This window comes from Bombus affinis, chromosome 5 (genome assembly GCF_024516045.1).
Source record: "Bombus affinis isolate iyBomAffi1 chromosome 5, iyBomAffi1.2, whole genome shotgun sequence".
NCBI classification, from domain to species: Eukaryota; Metazoa; Arthropoda; class Insecta; order Hymenoptera; family Apidae; genus Bombus; species Bombus affinis.
In genome coordinates, this window is record NC_066348.1 from 14,159,033 (window position 1) to 14,181,786 (window position 22,754).

General features: G+C 39.3%; 2 protein-coding genes across 14 annotated transcripts in view; one reads left to right on the forward strand and one right to left on the reverse strand.

Annotated features, from left to right (window-relative positions):
* The first annotated feature begins 89 nt into the window (after positions 1 to 89).
* Positions 90 to 22,754, forward strand: part of LOC126915945 (uncharacterized) — a 350,506-nt gene continuing 327,841 nt past the window's right edge. For 3 of the 13 annotated variants that reach the window (XR_007710387.1, XR_007710388.1, XM_050721168.1), the window contains exons 1-13: positions 93 to 255; positions 601 to 743; positions 822 to 998; positions 1,092 to 1,388; positions 1,942 to 2,059; positions 2,154 to 2,320; positions 2,431 to 2,673; positions 2,950 to 3,319; positions 3,407 to 3,557; positions 3,776 to 3,973; positions 4,077 to 4,219; positions 4,298 to 4,513; positions 4,789 to 5,127. Coding sequence is in view for 11 of the 13 variants with exons in the window: in XM_050721168.1 (XP_050577125.1) it covers positions 163 to 255; positions 601 to 743; positions 822 to 998; positions 1,092 to 1,388; positions 1,942 to 2,059; positions 2,154 to 2,320; positions 2,431 to 2,673; positions 2,950 to 3,319; positions 3,407 to 3,557; positions 3,776 to 3,973; positions 4,077 to 4,219; positions 4,298 to 4,513; positions 4,789 to 5,127 (2,655 nt within the window). In the remaining 2 variants the exon portion in view is untranslated. Of the gene's footprint in view, positions 256 to 600; positions 744 to 821; positions 999 to 1,091; positions 1,389 to 1,941; positions 2,060 to 2,153; positions 2,321 to 2,430; positions 2,674 to 2,949; positions 3,320 to 3,406; positions 3,558 to 3,775; positions 3,974 to 4,076; positions 4,220 to 4,297; positions 4,514 to 4,788; positions 5,128 to 22,754 lie in introns of all 13 variants that reach the window. The other 10 variants (XM_050721162.1, XM_050721163.1, XM_050721165.1 and 7 more) reach the window with 5 other exon arrangements.
* On the reverse strand, positions 5,248 to 7,115 carry LOC126916035 (uncharacterized). Its single transcript, XM_050721390.1, has 3 exons — positions 6,948 to 7,115; positions 5,819 to 5,968; positions 5,248 to 5,750 (listed from the first exon to the last, which is right to left on the reverse strand). The coding sequence occupies exons 1-3, from the start codon at positions 7,071 to 7,073 to the stop codon at positions 5,670 to 5,672; spliced, it is 357 nt and encodes a 118-aa protein (XP_050577347.1). The 5' UTR covers positions 7,074 to 7,115; the 3' UTR covers positions 5,248 to 5,669.

The following is a 22,754-nucleotide window of genomic DNA, read 5'->3' on the forward strand; positions in this document are numbered from 1 at the left end:
ATATTCGGAACCAAATAAAAGAGATATTAAAATTGTTTGTATTAGCGCGCAGATTCTATGCGCATGCGCAGGTACTTGAAAAGACTTCCAGTTTGAAAGAAACGCGTAGTTAGTCGGTGCGTCGCGTGTTCGTACGTATGAAAGTTCAGTTATTTGTGAAAAATGGAACCTCTATTCCAGTTAAACATTGAGAATATCGATATTTTGCTCGTGAACACGAAAGAGAGGTTAATGCTGCACGATGAATATTCTCAGGTATGTATCGTGAGAAGAAGATTCAAAGTTCGTGTATGATCTCCGCTTGTCATACGAGTATGCTTTGAACTTTCATTATTTGAAAATTATACATTACTGAGCTCTTCGGATATCTTAGAAATGTTTATTTTTCAATTAGAATATATCTTAGTGTAGGAATTTTAAATATATTTGGTTAAGCATAATGAAGTGGAAAAAGAATGTGGTTAGAATTTTATTGGAATAAAAGATTTTGCTATCTTTATTTCTAAAAGACGTAATCAGAATCTACAATGTGTTATAATTATTACCAAATACCATTAGTATAAACATAAATTGAAATAGAAAAAATGAAAAACTTCGTAGATTACATGTATCGAACGAATATCCAACTTATTCAAAAGTGGTGGCGCTGCGAACACAGAAGCGGCACTTTCAAAGTTGATCAAGTTCGACATACTCTCAACTATATTCGAACTTCTACAAACTTCCAGTGATCGTCTACTTCAGTATGTATCACACAATACGTTATACGCAAATAGAATTAATAATTCTTGTTAAAACCTTCCCATAATTCTTGTTGATAGATGTATTCTCAATTTTCTGGACTTAGTAATCGTATATCGAAAGTTTTACGAAAGTCACGTAGCCACAGACGCCATGGACTCCATCTTGAAAGTTACAGTTTGCGTCGCAAAGTCTCGTTGCAAAGAAACCGAACTATTAGAGAAACTTATTTCAATCATTTACGATATACTTCACAGGTAAACGTTTCGTCCAAAATTTCTAATTAAATTAATCAAATTTGAAATAATTTTATGAAACAAAATATTATGTGCGAACGTAATGATTTTTAGAGCGGTAGAATTTCACGTGAATTTCGACGTTGTTTGTGTACCACGGCAAGTACTGATGCTCTTGAAATCTTTGATTTTGGAAGATTCTTGGAATCAAAAGATAAAGTTCTCATCCGTTACGCTATTGAATCTTGTTGTTGAAAACGTTAACGCTGAAGACGAATGGGATGATGGGGTATATGAACTGTGCCACAAAGCTCTCAATTTAATGAAAGAGATCGTCGAGTATAGCGACGACGACGTCTCGATTTCGTTTGCTGCGGATGCATTGTGCGCTGTTTGCGCCTCTGTCACACGGTGAGGCTATATATTTTCTATATAGTTAAAGCTTCATAAGTTGAGAGAGTATATGAGCTTGCTAATATTAATTCCACTTCTTTTGCTGGACAAAAGATTCTAGCCATAAGAAATAAAACAAAATCGAAAGTTTCAATTTAATCATGATTATACCATGTTTCATCCTGGTATAGTAAAAATTTGGGAATTTCTGTACGTTATCGACAATTCTCAAATATTCATTAGATGTTCAGTTTGTAGAAGTTCATGGAATAACAATTCGCTGTACAAATACTTAAATTACTTGGATATCACTGTTGCCGAAATTAATGTTTTAAGACATAAAATCCTATAATCGAAAATTTGAAATTAATTATGACCTGGTCGATATCAATTACGATTTGTAAATTCTCGTATCATTCAAAAGACTCGAACGTTTATTACACATGGAATTCCCCAAACGTGATACGTCTATTCGTTATCTAAATATGTACTCATGAAGTGATTTAAACGAAACGAGAGAGCCAATATGCAGGATCATAAAATGGAAATACAAAAAACTCGTTTCCCTCAGATTATGCGTCGCGGAAGACGACAGTCAAGAATCGTTCAATAAAGTTTCGAAACTTAGAGCAACAACGCTGAAGACGATTCGCATCGTGATGATGAACACGTTGGTACCTTACGTTAAGGTAAGTTCGATCATTTCGATACACGCCGTCGACGGAGATGCGACGTATATTTAATTATGCGAGCAACAAGAGTCCTTTCATTCCCGTCCTGCAGACCGCGGAGTCAAACGAAACGGACAGGGTCAAATTCCATAGGAACCTCGTGACTTGTCTGAACAACCTTTACAAGCTGAGTAGTAGCTGCGGCCGCGACAACTTGTCAAACCACTTGACCGCCAACGGATATCTCAAGTACTTCTTGCTGTTAACTGCCAGACTTCCGTAAGTTTCGCGAATGGTCTAGGATTTATTCGTTGATACGATGTCATATCTGCCATACCTTCCAACATTCACTTCGTTCAACGTCAGATTTTCCGTCACTGATATTTTAGAGAAATTTTACGACGTAGCATTTGCCTGCTGTTATCGCGGATCGTAGCAAATTTAGCTGATAAATCCATGCCAATCTACCGACCTATAAATCGGGAAACAAGCTTCGAATATCTAATACACCGAGGACTGGTGGATCTACCAAAAGATACTGAACAATGGGAGAATATCATAGCTCATGATCGGGGAAACAGAGCAATTGCATTAATGACGTTGGTTTACTATCACTTTCACGGAACCAGGGAGTACGAAATCAAAGTTAATCCTTAACAGCTGTCGTCAAAAGAAATTACAAGTGAAATTTCACGTCATACTGTTATTCGATATTAAATGAAGAGAGAAGAAACCTATTGTTTACGGTAGTCGCAGATAACACTGCGACGATATTACAACGGGGCGGGAATGTTAAAACAAAATTCATATGGGGTAAAATTTCACCTACGATAGCGTTTAAGGATCAATTAATGTTGATATTTCTTCTTTTGTATACCGTGGCAATATTTTGAATAGAAATATTGTAGGACCTATATGATATGCTTGAAATTGCTGATCGCGAGGACTGTCAATCTCCCTAAATCCGAGCAGACACCGGCGCAAATTTTAAAAGTTTTATGGTTTCTGTTTGCTGTCGCGTCCGTATCGCATCCATCACCGTGCTCGGAACAGGATTACGACAGAGCCGTGAAACGATTGGCAGCTGCGTTGCAATATTCCAACCTGAACGACTGTTACACTCATCACATAGATCTGCTAAATTATTGCTTGAATTGCCCTGAATTCCCAAAGGATCTTCGAAACAGAGCGATGGACTTGTGGTTGGTCGAGTCTGATGGAGACATCAAACCGTTGCTGGCCATAGATTGCGGGAAAGTTGTGCAACACTATCTAATGGTAATTAATCATACGTTCGCTTCAATGGTCTATTGAAATCGTAAGAATGGTGCATTATAATGTGATGCAATATCATTTGGGAAATAGCTTGTCATACAAACTGGATATTCGGATAAGATAATCAACTTAGCGATGAAAGGAATTAGAGAGATGATACGCCTGGATAATGCCAAGGAAATTGCAGAGATTGCTTGGCACATGTTGCCTAATCTTCTTTCTACTTATCAACCATCCAAAGGTATTTTTCTTATATGCAACGTGCGATAGCTCACGAAGAGCTATTCGAACATTGATAGAATTTTTTATGAACGTATCGTATTGCATAATTGCATTAACATCGTAACGACACTCGACCATCGTGATTATATTGCGAAAGATTGAAAGTATAGATCACGTTATTACCAGTCATATAAAAAAAAAAATCTGAAAAATGCTAAAATAAAGAATCCCTAATAGACGAGCAAGTGAAAGCCGTGTTAGAATTAAGCAACGTATCCATCCCGGGCTCGTTATCATGGATCATCAGGATTCGATGCGCAGAGAGTCTCATACCGATTATTCTACGCCGGGAAGCGGACTTGAAGCTGAGGACACTAGCAATATTGCAGTCGTACGCGTTGCTGGTCACGTCCGCGACGATTAAGCCATTCACGAGTACATATTTCAACGAGTGTCTCGCTCGATAAGTACCAAGAGAAACTGAAGTATAAGAAAACAATGCCAGGCTTCTTCTACCTTCTTCTTCATTTCCCAACAGTTCTCGAGAAGTATTGCACGACGCCGACCTTTTTGGAGGAGTTGCTCGTTCAAGGTTTCTCTTTAGAAACGCCAGAATTGTCCGCTGTCTGCTTGAAGCTTCTCGCGTTTATCGTACACTGTCAGGAGAAATCGTCGATACAGGTGCGAGAATACTACGTCCGTAAATAATAGATTCGCGTTGTCGACCGTCAGCCATATGTCGAACGACGTGTTTTCCAGCGTGATAAGCCGGTGACGATTGACGTGCAGAGCTTAGCCGATTTGCTGTTAAATACGAGGAGGGCCGTGCACTCGTCGATCAATGGAATGCAACTCGCGCTGGAACTTTTAACTCAAAATATTGACGGATCGCCTGTCAGGCTGGACGAGATCCCCGCCGATCGGGCCGAGGGTGTGATCAATCTTTACGAGACCCTTCATATCGTTCACGAAAGAGTTAGTGCTGATATTTTTATCGACCGTTGACACCTCGTTGATTTTTAAGCAATTGTATATTTAACTGGAATTCATTTCGATATTGAAACGTAGAATGCTCTGGTTTAAAGGAAATCTATAATTTAAAATTTTCTAGAGATCTTTGATTCAATCGCTTTTGAAGCGTACAATTTAACAAATTTCCGCTGAAAAAATGAACTTGTTATAACAGTTAGAATTTCTTATATTACTTATATGTTATTTTTAACGCTTTTCATTATTTTTTCCTTTCGCAGAGTGACCCAACGCAAAGAGACATTGTATACCAGTGCCTCCAAGGCGTCCTGAAATTTTGCCATAAGCACACGAAATTGATGTACCATATCTGCACTTTGATGAGCAACTATGATATCGTATCTAGCATCCTGCAGACACGTCGCGTAACCTACCATTTTCTGGATTTCGTTTCAACCTGGCTCCGCTATCGCAGAAGATATTGTACCGACGAAGGACCATGGAACGCGAGATCTCTTTGCAAGACACCGTTTGAGGAGACTTTGGATCGGATCAAGAGCTACGTTAACACTGTAAACGATTCAAGAAACGACGCGGCGTTCTATAATCTTCTCTACGCGGTGAGTGTTTTAACAACCAAGATATTTTCTTCGTTGATCTATAAAAGCAACGTGTTGTTTCTAGTTGTCGCAATATAAGGATTAGATAGGGCGATCTTATGACACGAACAACGAGGAGGCTTTGCTTTAACAGTTTATTTGATCCGTGCAACATTGCTCGATAACATTGTAACGTGTTAATATGTGCGTACAAAAAGTAGAAAAAGATCAATCGAGGACGAATTTAATTCGTCCGCGGGTTTTAACGCGTGCGCTTCAGCGTGATCCTGAAATATAGTATTATTCTGTCTGTTATTGTTGTATGTTCACTAAATAGCTTGATTGCTCTCATCGCTCTAAATGCCCCGGCCGGATATAATATATTTTCAAAATTGTCATTTTTTTTTTGTGATTTCTTTCTGTTTTATTTTTTTCAACTGGTCGGACGCGGTTCGTGCGGTGCGTCTGTCGCTCAGAATTTGTATTCGCCGCCATTAGCAGGTCGCTCAGGCCGGCCTCAGCCCTCTCCTTTCAGCATCTTTTATTCGCTTGCGAGCTTTTTGTTATTTTCTCGGTCGTCCGTTGCGCTGCATGAAGCAACCCTTGAAAGAGTTTAATCTCACGTCGATCTCGCCTTCCTCTAGCTGCAATCAGACATTCGGACATTGCTTTGCACAGTGAAAAATTGAAAGAGTCCAATCGATGGAAATACCTGATCGAACAAGTAGATTTCTTTGTAACAGGACGGTGACACGCATTCGCGAATGCATTTAGTTTTAGCGATACCGCTCCTTTCTGGCTGTAGCATCTTGCAAGCGCCGCTCTCCTCGCAAGTCTGCTCGAATTGCCTGAAGAGAAGTTCCTGCGACCAGTGTTGTATTAGAAAGACATTGGAATTGAATTAAAATGTGCTTCAATAGAGAATTCGATTGATACAGAGTCTCGTGGCATGCGGTGGGAAATACAGCCGACTCTCGCGCACAATAACGGGATAAAATTGAGCGTAACAATTGCTTCATGCGTGTTGAAAGATTAACCTCAATTAGTGCTCGTATGAGTTCTATTACTGGTGCCGCCGGCGCGTTTCATTTTCTTTGAAGATAGTTCCCTTTCACTGAACATTATTCACCGATACCAAACTCCTACCATTTATATTTACGTTATAAAATAATCAACAACAAAAGAATCACGTTTGTGTTAAATATAATCCCTCATGGAGAACATACGCGATTTACACCAATTTCTCAAGACACCACTGGATACGAGTTCGTACCACCGAACGACAATACCAAAGTACGCCCCGGAGCATCTCGACTGTCTTCGGGTTAATGCCAAATCGATTTTATCCCCATAACAAAATCGCGAGATCACCCGTACTTTCGTTATGTCCCCTATGGGAATGTTGGATCGACGCGAAGTAATCCTCCTCGAGTATCGCGCATCACTGACGGGTATCACAGAGATCTCTTAAAAATTCCAACTCGTAAAATCTTATACTACTGTCCCATTTATATCGAATCGAACGATTCAACATCCGCAACATCGATCGAGAAGAAAGAAAAAATAAAAAGGACGAACTCAACTTTTTTTCGAACTTCTTCGAATACCGAAGACGTGCTTAACAGCACGAGGTACTTTCTGATATTTTTATTTTTTTTTCTTTTTTTAGTTCGATCACCACAGATTCTTTCTGGTATTTCGACGTGGAATCTAGTGCCAGGTAAGGCCGGTACGGTAAAAAGCGCCACCCCCAAAACAAGACCTCGCTCGACCATAACCTGTACTAGCGTTGGAGACGCGTACCTCGAGCGGATTCTCGACGAACGTTTAGGACGACTTACATTCTTGGTAGTCTCCTTGTACGGATATTCTGGGAAGGTGAAGGTCTTCGCAAGGGTGCTCGGCCCTTCCTTCAGCTGTCCGACGACGAGGATCAGGCCGATCGCGAACGCCACCCCCGGCGCCATGTTGAGCAGCCGGCTACGATCAATATGAAGCGGTGGCGCTCGCTTACGCTGCTTTTCAACGCTCGGCTCTCGTTTTCCCTCCACGCCCGTAAAAACTACGCCACGGGACGGACAAGGGAGGATTCGTGCGATCAACCTGTCGATCCCCTTTGGCCGTTCGGTCCTGTGAAATTGACTTTTTAAGAACCCAGCCACAGAGGGGATGGCCCAGGCCTTTGGCGTCGGCCTTTCATCCGGTGCCAACGTCCAACTCTTCTTTCGATTTCATTTGCGGGCTAGGGATGACCGACAGGTTCGTTGAATCTGATGGTAACTTTTTTTTAAACTTTTATTAGTTAGCTCTTTCCATTTGCTTTTTGTTGTAGATCGAGAGCGAGAGGGTTTATAAGTTGTCGATCAGGCATTATCGAAAGACTCGAATATAGATATTGCTTTCGAAATATGATAGCACGAAACATGATAGGTGGTAGAATACGCGAGAGTGGTATGATAGAAGGGTTCTTTTTATATGAACAGGTGTAGATCCGTGGTGGCTTTTAGATTAAGTGTATCAGCTGGATAGTTGCATTTATTGAAGATAATTAAATGCTTTTTTAAATTAGACTTTCTTCTATCGTAATTACTATCTCTTACGTTATCGATACTTGCTCCTTCCACGCTCAAGGTTCGCGTTCCATATATGCATAGTGTCCTTCAACAAGTTATCAACCCTATCAGCATTTTCGATTAAGTGCGTTGTATGTTTTTTTCATAAAGACATTAGAGCGAACGTTTTTCTATTTGTGTCATTGAGTCGTACATAATCTACAATCAAGTGGGGGTTAAAGAATCTAATTTTAAAATTCACTTCCTTCTACACGTATCAAAACCATTAACAATTTATCCTATGAAATATGAGATAAAAATACAATTGAAATTAAATACACCAAAGTTAATCAATCTTATCAAAACTCCTACGATCATCTGCGATCGAACGATGCCAGTTGAAACGTAATATTTCGTAGAAGCAAAAAATTATACTCCACAGCCGAAGAACAGAATTAATTACAATCTCATCATCGAAAAGAGATTCGAACAGATCCTCTCATAGATAAAGCGAAAAATTCCGCTCGACTCTCTCGAAATAACGAGTACTGTCGTGCACGGTCCTCCGAAAGAAGCTGCACTCGAATCAAGAGGCACGATGAAGCGAAGATCACGAAAGTGTCTACACGGAGGAAATGCACGCGCGAATTCGTCGATAAATCCGTAGGCCGGCGTCGCGGCTCGGCTATTTTGCATAAAACGTAACGGAGTGTGTATGCAGCGAGGCGCGATGGCATTTATCGTCGCGACGCATGCGAGCGAACCAGACGACGGTTTTTGTTCGGCTAGGCGTTGCGCACCACCAGCTCCACGTGTACCGGCCAAACTCCCCGTCGACCATTAAATCGAGATTTCGCCGGTGATTAGCGGCAGTTTGGCTCGCCTCGCTGCGCCCGCCAGTCGATAGATTTTCCCAATAATTTTCCGTCAGTTCGAGGAATTTCGCCCGTGCCCGAGGAATCGCTTCTTGCCGCTTATATTACGCCCTCGTCTTCCCAATTTTGGCCACGATGGAATTTCAAACGCCTTCGTTATTCTACTGTTCTCTTTTCTCTTTTGAGAGATTATGATATTTTATTTCTTTTTTTTCTCAGTCGATTTTAAGGAATATCATTCTTTTTGCGATGGTAATTAGTATTATTTATGAAGATTTTAATTCGAAGTGGGAGATATTTGTTAAATACGAGGCCAAACTTCGGGTAAACTCACATCTTTTATTTACAATTATACATGTACAATTATATACAATCTGAATTATTATTAAGATACTCGTTTCGATACGTCTACTCCGTAGAAAATTCCGCAAACAACTGACTGTTTCTTCTGGTTAAGTTATTTAGTAATGATCAATCATCTTCTTAATTATTTACTTTACATTTACGTATAACGTTACTTTACACGTGTTAATTTTGATATTTCGCATGGTCAAACAGCTTGGACGTTCGAGGGCTTGTACTTTGGCATTTTCTCTTTTGTATTACCCGCGAACTGAACTTCCTATGAGTTTTAAAATTTCTCTATAATGAGATCTACGGAAATATAGGTCAATGAACTCGGGTATTAAAGGCAGAGGGTGAGGTAATAGGTTACTCTTGAAAGTCTCCAGCCATCTCACATAGCCGTCGACTTAAATGGCATTTCTCGATTAATTTATACCCCTTGCAAACAACCTGTTACACAATCTGTTAAATTAGAATTAATCACTCGAGGACTGCCATTAATCACCGTAGCACGAGTTCTCCCTCAGGAGGGACGAAAAATGGTCCCTCCGCGGAATGAAATTAAACATCGAAACCGAATTCCGGTTTCAATACTCAAAATTCAGAAATGCACGTGAAACCGCGCCCCATTAAACGTTCATTGCCGATCTAACAAAACTCGCCGAGTAGAATTAAATTTTCCTTCTACGTTGACCGATAGTAATTTACAAATCCACCGTAAAAACTGGACGATTAATGAAACGAGCCGCGTAAGGGGAAGGAGGTGAATTTCAAGCGTGCAACTCTCCATTTCGAATTAAAATTTTCATCCGCGTTCGTACGCGCAGCCAGACGTTCCAGCTAATTAAACAGCAGTGATCCGAGGATCAGGCGAATCGCACGCGTTCCGTTTGTGAAAAGCGCAAACGTTTTCCATGTCCAGAGAGAAATAGAGCGAGAGAAGGATCGTTTGGATTGCGGAAACGCCGGTTGAAAAAAACCGAAATCTCGGCGGCTTTTTAATTACATGTTCGTTCCTCTCTCGTTCAAACGCGCAACGGCAAACCGATGATGCATGATGTACGATGTATGTACGCAACGTTTCCGATTAAATCGTGGTTCTGCTCGCGAAATTCCGTTGATTTATCGACGGCTGAGTCGCGGACGAGCATCACGGTCCTATACTTCAATGGGAATTTCTCTGTGGTCTCGAATCGTATCGTAGAATCTGTTTCTTTATAGTACGTGCAATTTCTTCTTCGTGACTCGAGTGGGGAGTTTAAATGATTTGTAAGGTGATGTTAATATATCACAGCCTGATAACGTGGTTCTGTGTGGTGTAATTCATAAAAGATACGAGTTATTGTGATTGTGCTGTGGCACGTTGGAAATATCGAATGCTGTGATTTCTTAGAGCTTGAATTTTGTGCACAGTAGTATTGCGCTACCTGGCCATGGATCTGGTCAGTTATCAAAAGAGGTATATTTCTTTTTTTCTTGTTTCATTGAATGCAAATGAGATTCGGATATTCGACGTATTTGTTTGTTTCACATGTAACATCAGAGGATCTTTATATTTAATATTTATATCTGTATATTGTATCGTATTTATAATATAATATAATTTTTCAGATCCCAAAGATAGTTTGGTCGATTCGTAGATATTAACAGGTAAAGAACGATATCCCAAATGCATATTTCTATTCAGGATTTTCATCTTCCTTTAACTCGTGGAACCACCTCGTGAATTTTCCGACAACCGTTGCCAAACATCCTACAGAATGTCTTCGATAGAGTAATATATTTCTTCGTATCTCGTGATAGAAGATTTCTTACATACATAGCACGTGATATATTCCGATTGTTGGAAAATATAACACGTAGAACAAAATATGTTTCGACTGTCTGGCAAAAATTTGGAACCTTTGATGTAGCACTATATTTTCTCACGGATTAAAACGGATATATTTAGTTTCGCTTCAAAGCATCGTGTTTTTCGTAACCTATCCCTTAAAATTGAATCCCGAATACGTTTCCAACGTTTTTCCTACTCCACAGCGATATACGCGAATAAACAGCGAAACCAGCCGCGTTTGTTATTGCGTTTACAGTGTCGACAAAGAGTTAACCGCTCAAAGCCGAAGGTTTAACGATAACGGTGAATTTACTGCTAACGAATTGCGTAATTTTGCTCTTGATGTTTAAAATTGGCAATGTCGAAACACACACATACACACACACACACACACGCTGGCAGTACGCATTCCGCTTGGTGTGACAACTATGCCTGACGTTTCCTCGTTCGTCCGTGAAATAATTTCCGCATCGATTCGACCAAATCATTGTAATTACCGATGCGTTGCGGATTAGAGAAAAAAAATATTCACCACCAACTTCCCCACCAACACTTTTACCAAAAGAATTAACACATTAAGAGTCAACGTTGTGTTATCGCGATGTTTCATCCGCAATTTTTTTTTTTCTTTTTTTTTAGTTAATTTACATTATTGTATTTTATTCTATCGTCACTGGAATAATGAAAGAAAGTTTCGAGAATTTGATCACTTAATTTGCAAATCATCACATGTTTTATTACACCCGACCTATCGCCATTACGGATTTATAAAATTCTTTCATTCCTGCAAATTTCCATTTTCTATTGTTTAATCTATCGAGAGTCAAAGTTGCGTTAATATATCGCATTTTTACATTTTTCAATAACGTCAGATTTACAAAATTTTCGCGTATTATTTCATTCTTTACCCTTCGATGGGTCGACCACTCGAAATTCATCCTCCAAAAAGAAAGATAAAAAAAAAAAAAATGATCAAACTACATACATTACAATTCGAAATTAAACAATTCATCAAAATACCAAACCGCACATATCGCGAACGAAATTTAAAAATTCGTCGAAATACCGAACTACATATGAAATTTAAAAACGATGATTCGATTCTAGCAATTAATTCGGCGATCGTTTAATCGGAAATCGATCGATTCGTGCGTTCCATCGATGTATTATTTAACGTTAATCCACTTCTCGCCGTAGATGGAAAACAGAGGTGGATGTTGATTCAATTAGAGGACAATTAAGCGGCGAATGCCGAGCTACTTGATCTAATTGTAACTATTAAGGGAATTGTTCGAGCTCTGGGGAGAGAATTTCCGGTTATTTCAACGATTCGTTAGATTTTTGGCTGCCTTTGTTTCTACGCAACGGCCCTCAGTCGTATTCCACTATCCCCTTTCCCTCACACGTTCGAGGACGAAAACACCGTGGATTATACAGGACACACAAACAAAATGATATTTATAATGTGCGATTTTAGACGTGAAAACAGTGAAGAAAGGTGACATACATTTTCGTATATATTGGGTTGGAAACTAAGTGATTGCGGATTTTATCAATATCACCTAACGACAAAATCCGCAATCACTTAGTTGCCAACCCAATATAAATATCGTTTGCGATTTAGTTGTCAAATTAGAAATAATTTGGGTTGTTCAAAAGGTTGGTAGAATTTTTATTACGAGTTTTTGTCAAATAACGAAACGTTGGAATAAATTCTGAAACAGAAGAGGTGAAAAAGAAGTTAAATGGGTCGCCATCGCAATTGCAAATTGCAAATTACATCACTGGGATCGTATATGTTCATGCGTCACGCAGCCAGCAGTCGATTTAACGTTAAAGTTATTACTGTTTGATCGTGGACGTAGATAGTGATAGCATCGATATGAATTATTCACTACTTTTCGTTCGCGTTACTATTTCCTGATTGCTCGGCAAAAGGTCGATGCTTTTTCGCGAATATTAAAATATTTATCGTAATCCAGTGGCATGGGAATACAGGTTTTTATCGTGTTTGCGCATCGGGAGTCATTGTTCTGCATTTTTAGAGACCGTAATATAAATTCAAGGTCCCTAAACAGCGTCTTGTATGTCTTTCGATGTTCGCCGGGAGCGATCATCCTCCTTTTTACGATCGTCGAACACGATAGTCTCCTCTTCGCGTGGTCGATTCCACTTTTTCCTGCTATTTTGCAGTAAATTGCGGTTATTACGCTACTACAAAACTGTGCCAGTCAAATTATTGAATTGAGCGGAACTTTTTGTGTTTTAAAATATATACGAATACGACGTCACTGAAAAAGTCGCCAAGGAAATAATTGTTAAACATTGTGAAAACTTTTATTCGTTATTGATGCTTCCAATGCTTTACGTTTTGGCCTATAAACCGCGTTTTATGTCCCGAAATTAAACCGTGTTCTTTCAATTTCCCGTTGTGTTAATTACGTATCAATTATTCGTCAAATCTTCGTCCTAGCTCCGATATTTAAAACACCCTAATTTCCACCGAAGAGTATCGATGCACCGTTTCATTTCCCCTCAGCCTCTTAAACCTTCGGTTTTCCTGAGCCAGTAAAAATACGCTAATTTCCACCAAAGAGTATCGATGCACCGTTCCATTTCCCCTCAGCCTCTTAAACCTTCAGTTTTCCTGAGCCAGTAAAAATACTCTCATCGGCTCGCGTTTCCTTTGGCCCATATTGAAAAAAGTGATCTCGGCCGGCGATACCGACGATATAAATCACGACAACATGACGTAGCTTGATAAATAGTAAAATAATAGCAAGAGAGCGTAGGGTCTGGCGATCGAAAAAGGAAATTCACGTGTCGGACTCGAGGAAACGCGACGTTGCAGCCTCGTTGATTTACCATTGCTCCTGTGCCGAGGGAGTAACAACGATCTTCGTCCCGCCACGACGCTGCAGACTCGCGGCTGCAAAACCTCCCCTCGCTGCCTCGTTATTGACAGAGCAAATAAGGATCGACAATAATAGGAATCGTTGACACGCCGTCAAACAAATCCTCGGGGAGGTTTGCCATAGCTTGGATTCAGCTGCGCTACTGGATTCTGTGATTTTCCTGGAATATGACGGACACTGTGGAAACATTGGGATTCGCTGTGTATCTCGGTTGGCAGGCTGTCGTGGATGGAAAAATATTTGCCTCAAGACCGAACGTTTCCTGGATTTGCCGTTTTTTCTGCATATTTTGCAGCGTATGTGGTGTAAACGAAACGTAGTATTGGGACAGTAAAAGGCAAGTAAAAAGGTTGGAGGATATCGATACTGTATGCACGATCTGTGAAAGCGAGGTGAAGAGAAAAAGTGTGCAGACCTGTTTGCGTATATCGTGCAGCATATTTTCTAGCAAGATAGCGAATAAAATAGTGCTCGCTGGCATAAACATACGCGAACAGTTTTATTTTAAGAACGATCTACGAGGCTAAGGTTGACATAAAAAGTGAAGACTCGTTTGTGGAAATTTCATGGTGAGATAGAAATGAAACGATTGTTGGTGATGTAGAGATCCCTGGATAGTTCTGTTTCATATAAGATTTATAGGACCAAGATTCAGATAAAAATTGAGGATTCTTGGTTCGTGGATATTTTAGTGTGTATGAGACAGATACAAATAAAATAGGATAACAATATAAAAATTATATAAGGATGATAATAAAGATTCTTGAACAGTTCTCTGCTTTCTGAACGATTTATGTTTCATGTAGACGAAATTACGTTCCTAACTCTATCTAGAAATTGAATATTTCAAACATGGAAATCAGTCAAAATAGAGTTTAAATGGTTGGATAACATAATTTTATGAATATTTATAATCAAAAATACCCCAAGCAAATTTAAATCTATTATTCAGCAAATTTAGTTTCTGCACGTTAGGGAATTAATAGGAGATTACTGGAAAACAAATAACGCGACCAGAATAAAACGACTGAGAAATATATCAGGTTTAAGAAGCAAATACGAGAGAATTACGCGGGACATGTTAAAAATGAAAGATAGAGAAATAGTAGACATCTCGATGTGGAAAAACTGACTAGCGATGTCTCATCGTGACGTCTCCCTTAAACACCGGAAGTTGGGCGACGCACAGCTTACAATACGATAGTTTACAATGGTAACCTTCTACGGTGACAGACCATCTAACACGTTGAATGGAACTTGGAAATGTTCTCGGAATGGTACGCATTGACTTGGGCGAGATATTTTACTCTCTATAGACGCGAAACCTGTGAAACGAAAGGTCGACGCCACGGGAGTTGCAACTTGTAACGTAGTTGCTCACGCTATTAATTTGTCGCAAACACTCAACACTCAAAATGAAACTTCTATTTCGAATTCCATTAATGTATTTTATCTTCGTCACCATATTTTATTGCTAACAGACTAATCGATGAAAAGTTGACGCGCTCGATCTGCCGCCATACTCGCAACCGAAATCGACAAGTTTAATGGAATGTTTTATCATCGCATCGCTCTGCATATTGTCGTTTTTCGATCCAGCTGCGATTCACGGAGGAAATATTCTCTCACGATCCCATCGACACTCTGCGATCTGCATATAAAATATTGTTTTCATTCTTCATTCCGTAATAGATTTATTCGCTTCGTCGTAACGTTCCTTTCGTTCTTTGATTTTTGGACAAAATAATCTGACTTCTTTTCAGAACAGACTTCTTTTCAGTTCAATATCCTGAAAGATACACATATATATAACTATTCCTAATTTATTGTACACATACGCATGAATTAATTTCTTTCCGATCTTAAAAAAAAGTTCATTCTCCAAGAGGATTAACTTTCTCAATAAAAATATGAATTTTGGATAAATATCCGCGTTCCAACGATAATGAAAGCAGACGGTAACGCAATCGAATCGGTCGGCTTCGTCATAATAACGTTTAATGACCAAAATGCAAACTAGCCCTTACATCAACTCACCGAGCCATCGCAATTTATGGGGACACGTGGTGAATTCTGTTCAGTCGATCATTAACTCGGCCTTTAATTAAACGCACGTCTGGTTGATGCTTCATAACGATACGTATTTCTGCTTCAAAGGCGTCTCTCGTAACGACGTCGTGTTACGTCGAGCAGTAGTATGAGTTTCGAGTATTTCGTGGGACGTACACGATCCTTTATTACATGTCAATTAATCGGATCTTCGATCGAGTGATGCTAATCGTTTTCTCTTTTTTTTTTTCACAGAATTATTTCCTTGAAATACGAAGATCACTGGGAAAGAACACGATACATATTTTTCCCTTCTTCGAAAAGAACATTGTATTCGCTGAAAGAAAGAGAAAAATAGAAAATGTTAGGATAGTTTTACAGTTGTAAGACGCAGTACGTTGTGAATACTTTTCTCATCTTCTTCAAAAGTACAAGAAAGGGGAATGAGATTTGATCGGTGAAGAGAAATCAGGTAAAAAGCGGCGATTGACTAATTACGTTAGTACTTCTAGGATTGGATAATTGTAAACGGTACGTAACACGCGAGATGAGCGCTGTAATTTCGTGCAATTGTAATTATGTTTCACGTTGCCGACTGTTTCTAGCAGGAATTTCACCAACGATTACCTCGAGTGCCATTAGTTTCCGCGTTAATCTTTCGGCAGGTGCATTGTTATTTGTTTGAAAATTGTCCTGGATCGTTTCGAACGAATTTATATTGCGTCGATGCAATTGTAGCCTTAGTGGGTTGAAAGTATCTCGAAAATGAAAAGTTTGAAATTTGCGGCTGATTAAATGTTTAGGTCGAAAAGAAAGAAACGTATTCGCAAAGTTTCCTGCGATTTTCGTAGAAATTTTCGATCATGAATGAAAGTAGGGGATAGACGAGAACGAAGGATAAGCCCCGTGCTTGTGGAAACGATATGAAATATCTGTTTCAGATGCAGGGAACGGGGGCGGCGTGTTAGGGTGCCGTTTGTCAAACGTTTGGCACACTGCCGAATCCTGGCTCGTGTGCACCTGACCCCAAGTGCAACAAGTACAATTAGGGAAAGCAGAACTTACGTGAACTGACCTGCGCACCATCGACCTCCTGCAATCGATATAGGTAGGACAGTGTCGGTGAAATTCTGCTGACCGGAATCCAAAGGAACCGCTTTGCCACCGATGGACCATCGTTTTCCATGTTCCGAATCTAATTGTTCAACGTTGAATCCAAGGAAACTCGCGGTCTATGATTAATCGAGCTTCGTTGCTCTGGATTCCAGAATGTATGGCTATTTTCGAGGTTTCGCTTCTTTTGTCTGATCGTAGAAATTTCATTTTCTTGCTAACGACGGATGTTAGTAAATCGTTCTTCAAACTGATACTTAATTACACGTTTTACTTGTCTTTCGTTAGATACACTTTAATCGTCTTTTTTGATACTTTGTATGTTTTACTAACTGTAAACAATATTTATACGCGTTGTATGTGTTAGACGAAGAATCTTCAAGTATCTAAAAAAAATTGAAAATGCGAATATTTGTTAATAATCTAGTCGTAAAGGATACGAATGGAATAATTCGGAACACGAAGAAATTCTACAGCAACTTTTTTCGCAGACGAGTGATAGACGAATAACAATCGAAAACAGATAGCTGTCACAAAAATTCTCAATTTTAAATTTAATCAATTTCTCAATAATCTGTTAGATCCTCGTCGGAATAACCAAAACGCTCGGCTCAGTCTTCCGATCGGAAATCGATCATTTCCTCCTTCGATCTTCGAGAAAAGTAACTTTCAATCGTCCAATCTGCCAATTTTCTAAATCTCTGGCAAAAAGAATATCTTAAATATTTTGATTCGTCCCACTGGCGACTTTGTTTATTATTCCGATGCGACGATCTCGTAAGCACGGTGTTTCGTATAAATTACAGTCGCGAACCAGGCGCAATTTCACAGCGTCGCGTGTCGGAATTTGTTCAACGCTTGGTAAAAGTGTTAAATCACCGGGTTTTTTCGCAAGCTGGTGAAAATATCTCGCGGATTCGCGGAACCTTGTTCTCTGATGCCTCATTTCGTTCGCTTAAATCCATCCCCGGCTGTGAGTTATTCATTTCCCAGCAAATATTTTGCGCGAATAAATCCCAACCTGGCGAATTGAGTTCCATAGAACGTGGAAACTTGGAGAGAAGAAAAGGCGTATTTGAGTAGACGCAGCTTGTCTGACGGATGTCGGATTATAAGGGTGGCTTTTGATTCTCGCGACGCAAGGGATGATTAAATTTGGTAAATGGGTGGCTGTTATCGCGCGAAATTAAACTTCCTTATATATTACATCTATGTATTTCTTATATTTTATACTCTAAACGTTTTATATATTTCTAGATTTTATACACGCGCCTCAGGCAAATGCACAGACAAATCCTCGATCAGGTTACAAGTAGTAATACTATAAGACTCTTCAACAGTGAAATTAATTACAATATCTCTAACCATTCATCTAACCAAATACTAACCATTAATCACATACCGATACGTACAACTACAGCTTGTTTCTAATCCTATTGTTCAACTAGAAACCATCGCATAAAGAAAACACACAATCTAATAAATCCCACTCAACGTTCATGCATTATGTGCCAAGATAACAGAAATACATACATCGATCTGTCTAATCGAATTTACCCGCACGATCTGTTCAATAAACCAATTTTCTCTACGTTCGATTTCAACAAAACCAATGGTAGCGCACTTTTTCCAACCGTATGAAAACCTTTATTCTATATTTTCGATTTATTCTGCCATGTTGAATGATTTCCTGTCGATTGTATATTTTTGTCTAGTTGGAATTGGACAAATTCACGTAGGTATACTTGATGGAATATCAAGTTTAATTTCGTCGAAAATAAAGCAATCAAGTTAATTTCGTGATTCTTGGTTTTCTTCATATTTTAAGCCGTACGATGTGCCTGGTTTTGGTCGTAACGCGAATTTAAGGCCACGTTGTACGGACGTAGGGTGCGGAGAACGTGTCTCGCGGATCGAAGCCTCGCCGCATTTCCTCAGTTAGCGAATCTCATTACCGAAACGCATTGGCCGCCGGTCGGCGAGCGTCATATAAATTTACAACACAATATCGCTTTATCATCGGCCGACGTTCGTTGAGTTATGGAACGACGAGGGACCCACGTCAGTGTTCGCCGCACACCAAAGTGATATTCCACGGAATCGGCCGCGAGCTGCTCGCGAAATTGCGATTCGTCCCACGTGTGCTGACGCGTCTCACGTTTTGTTATTCTCTGCGGGGAATGGTATTTTCTTGGACAACTACCGGTGGATGAAAGTGATATATGATTGACTCTGGTGCTTAAATATCAATCGCAAACCGTAGGAGTTACGTCTTGTTTGAGTTAGTCGAGTTATCTGAATTTATGTAGACTGACATTTCTTCTATATCTAATAATCCGTACGGATGTCTTATTTATTCAACTCGAGACATTGTTGTAAGTTTCACGCGACGTTTTCATTAGTCATTTAAAACACTTTATCGATGTAAATTTGTTCATACTTGAAATATCTTCGAATTTTTATCCTCGTTTCCATTAATCAAATTAATTGACTTCAAATCATTTTCGATGCTTTATCGATGTGAGTTTGTTACTTCGCTTCGCTCGAAACACGCTTCAAGGTTTCGAGCGAGGTTGGGATTCTTTCAATCGTTCCTATTTTTCTGCGTAATTAAGCAACGTAGTTATAGCCTTCGTAATTCTTCGATATTGGCAAAAGTTTGAAAGAAGATCGCAAGATTTGTGTTCCTCTTTTATCGAGTGAAAAATTTCATCCAGTGATCTCAGGTTTTTAATCATCGTGTTAAACGCGATGTGCCCGATCGGGTTTGGAATTTCGCTGGTAGCCAGGTATCGCTGAAGTCGTCAATGCAGGCAGTAGGTGCTTTAACCTGGATAGCAGAACTGGTTGTGGCAGTAGTCTCACGTATCAGACATGTAGATTCGAGTTTTTGTAGATTCTCATTCGAAAGTGGAATTCTATCTCGAAAGTATTCTCATTAATCTCTTGTCTTGCATTATAATATCCAGTCACGTTTGGATCGGGGCAGATCAGACTTTGATTTTAATTCAATATTACGACAGCCACGGATCGCTGAATCATTACATTACCGAATTACAAATTGTGTACGGTATTTTAATATTTTGCTAAGGTAGTAAATAATTAATTTACGTATACATAATCACGCATGATACACACTCAAAATCGCTAGACATTTTCAAACATATCAATATACCAGAAATTATTCCATCTCTCGTAAAAACGTCTAACCCTCGACGAAGACCATCGCCTTATATCTTCAGATTGATCGACCAGATTTCCCTCGATGATTTTTACGACTTTACACTCTGCGTTCGGTTGGGTGCGAAACGCGTCTAGCACCAAGAATGAGGATGAAAGAAGGATTCCGTGGAAGACTGGAAGCGTCGTCTCCTTATCGAATCGTATAGGCGGATCAATAGAAACGAACGTCGTTGGGCCTGGTGAAAGTCTCTCTCTCTCATGAGATACGCGAAAAAAGCTGCTGTATCCACGCGAGAAAGTTGTGCAGCAGCGACTATATATATACGGCTGACACGATTTTCCGTCACGTATTTTATAACACCGTCCGCGTCCACGTTGCACATCGTATCCCTTTCACATTCTACAACAGCGTTTCCTTCTTCTATCGCTGCGACCCTCTTTCTCCGATCTTCTGAATAGATTGCGATCGATACCGTGTCTGTGCCATTCAATCGTTGTTCTTTGCAACGATACTGTAAATCTTTAAGAATTTATGATGTTGGCGACGAAATTTTCTCAAGGAAAAACGAATTCCTTTCCGGCGTAAAATAATAACGGAACGAGACGCGTCTTTATGTTAAGCGTACGACGAAAGCAGATTTATTCTTGTTTTGGTATCGTTAGGAGCATTGATGTTCATATAATAATCAAGAACAGATTAAAAATCGAAAGTCTCGTCGAAAGGAATGTACAAAGGTAAAATATTCGAAATAATTCTATATTCAGAGGTTGTTTCGCAATCTTTATGAATAACCTAAACGTGTCCGCAAATTTTTACCTTTTCTCGGAGGGTGCTAGAGGCACCCATCACAGTGACAGAAGATTGATCGTAAGAATATTCAGCAAGTAGGCGCAGAGAAGTCTTGTCGTTGTTTGAAGTTTCAAGGCTTCTTAAAAGGAACATGTTACGCTTTCATTTCGTTCTTCAACTTCTCAGCTTCAAACAAATGCAAATGGTTTCGGGAAAATTCCGAAGCCATCGTGTCTAACTTCGAAACAAACAATCGGAGAAAAATATGCACTTGTATCTTCTCATGGAAATTCATGTCTTCGCTAATCATTTGCATATGTTTAACATATCTTACCCAACTGTTTTGCAATTTTATTTCCTTCAACGAACGTGATAATCGTTTCGTTTCCAAAAGGAACTAGTCGATCCCTCTCGTGATCTTCTCTGAGTACGGTAATTTCGTTCGAAACTACAAGTACGTATCATCTTTCTTGAACAATGACGGTAATTAAAAGAAAGCATCGAATCGGAAGGAACGGAGAAGGAAAACGATAGCGCGGATGCTGGATTTTTTTCTACGTTAGCGCGATGGCTTTTGTTGGAAAAACTTTTCCGTCCAACGATGGCTCGCATTGGAAATGAATCGTGTTTGTGCATGCATCGGAAATGAATAATCCAACTTTCGAGCGAGCTCCTATTACAGAGTCGGTTTTCACTTTGAAACTTTTATCGACGCGGACCTCTTCTCGCGCGTTGTTCGACGATTACGCGGCGTTAATCCGCCACGAAATTTATTTGCAGGACGGAATACGTGTCTATCGTGGACGTACCGTCGTTATGCATGTCGAATGAAAAATTCATTGGACATTTTTCCGGACTACTTTTGACGTTTTGCGATATTATCTTGGGATAAACAAATTTTTTTTTTTTTTTTAGCATGGCTTTTAATTGGGACGTATCGGAAAGCTGTTACGAGGTTATTTGCATCATCCATTTTCTCCCTTTCCTCCCTCTCACTCTCTTTCTCCATGCCGGTGGGTAAATTCGAGAAAGAATATATATAGTTTATTTCGCGATTATAATTTTGCGAGGCAGCATTAAAATAATCGACATCTTGCACCGTAATTTTTGAGCGAATTTATTTTAAATGTTGCAAAACGCGGGAAACACATGAAACATAAAGAGACGGTAAAACGTTGGTAAATATGTAAATACCATCCAGCAGGCGCAGAAATACCTAGAAAATAAATTAAAAATGACGTGATAAAATAAACGCTGGTTGAAATATCTCCTGCATTGCTTTATACGGTATATCGCAGATTGCGTTTTAATTCTTTCAATTCTTTTGTTTCATTCGGCTCTCTATCTTTCAAAAATTCACAGTATTATTCACGTTTCAAACGCATAATTAAAAAGTCGAACTCGCATTTGCAAAGTATAAAAATATCTCGATATTTCATTCATCGAATTCAGTTTGATAGTATATCAAACATTGTAAAAATCATCGAATGTGCTCATATTCTACCTTCATGATTTTATTCCAGGATTTATTATTCGTCGGATTTATTTTCTCTCCTGTCCATTAATTCTCATCCTTGTAAAACTCTATACAAAAACTTCCATTATATAACAGAAATGCGGCCGGTTATCGAATTAAAATTGCCAGTAGGGTACGGAGTACATATTAGGTTGGTGCATATGAAACGTCCTCTGCGAACTTTGAATTTCGAGTGTAGTCGTACAGTAGCTACTCTAAATCTTTCACAGTGTAGTCATATAGTACTTACTCTACATTTCACATCTTAAATGTTAATTCAGTGTCTAAATCAAACATTTTGACATTCAGAACGAGATCCTTTACAAACGAAACGAAGCTTTGTTAGCTTTATTAGCCAGCACCTTTGATTATCGTGTTGTAACAAACTTAAATTAAGGAAACTCTTCTTAAATTAAGAAATTAGGGAAACTCCATCTGAAGGAAAAAGAAACACGATATTTCACATTTGCTAGCAT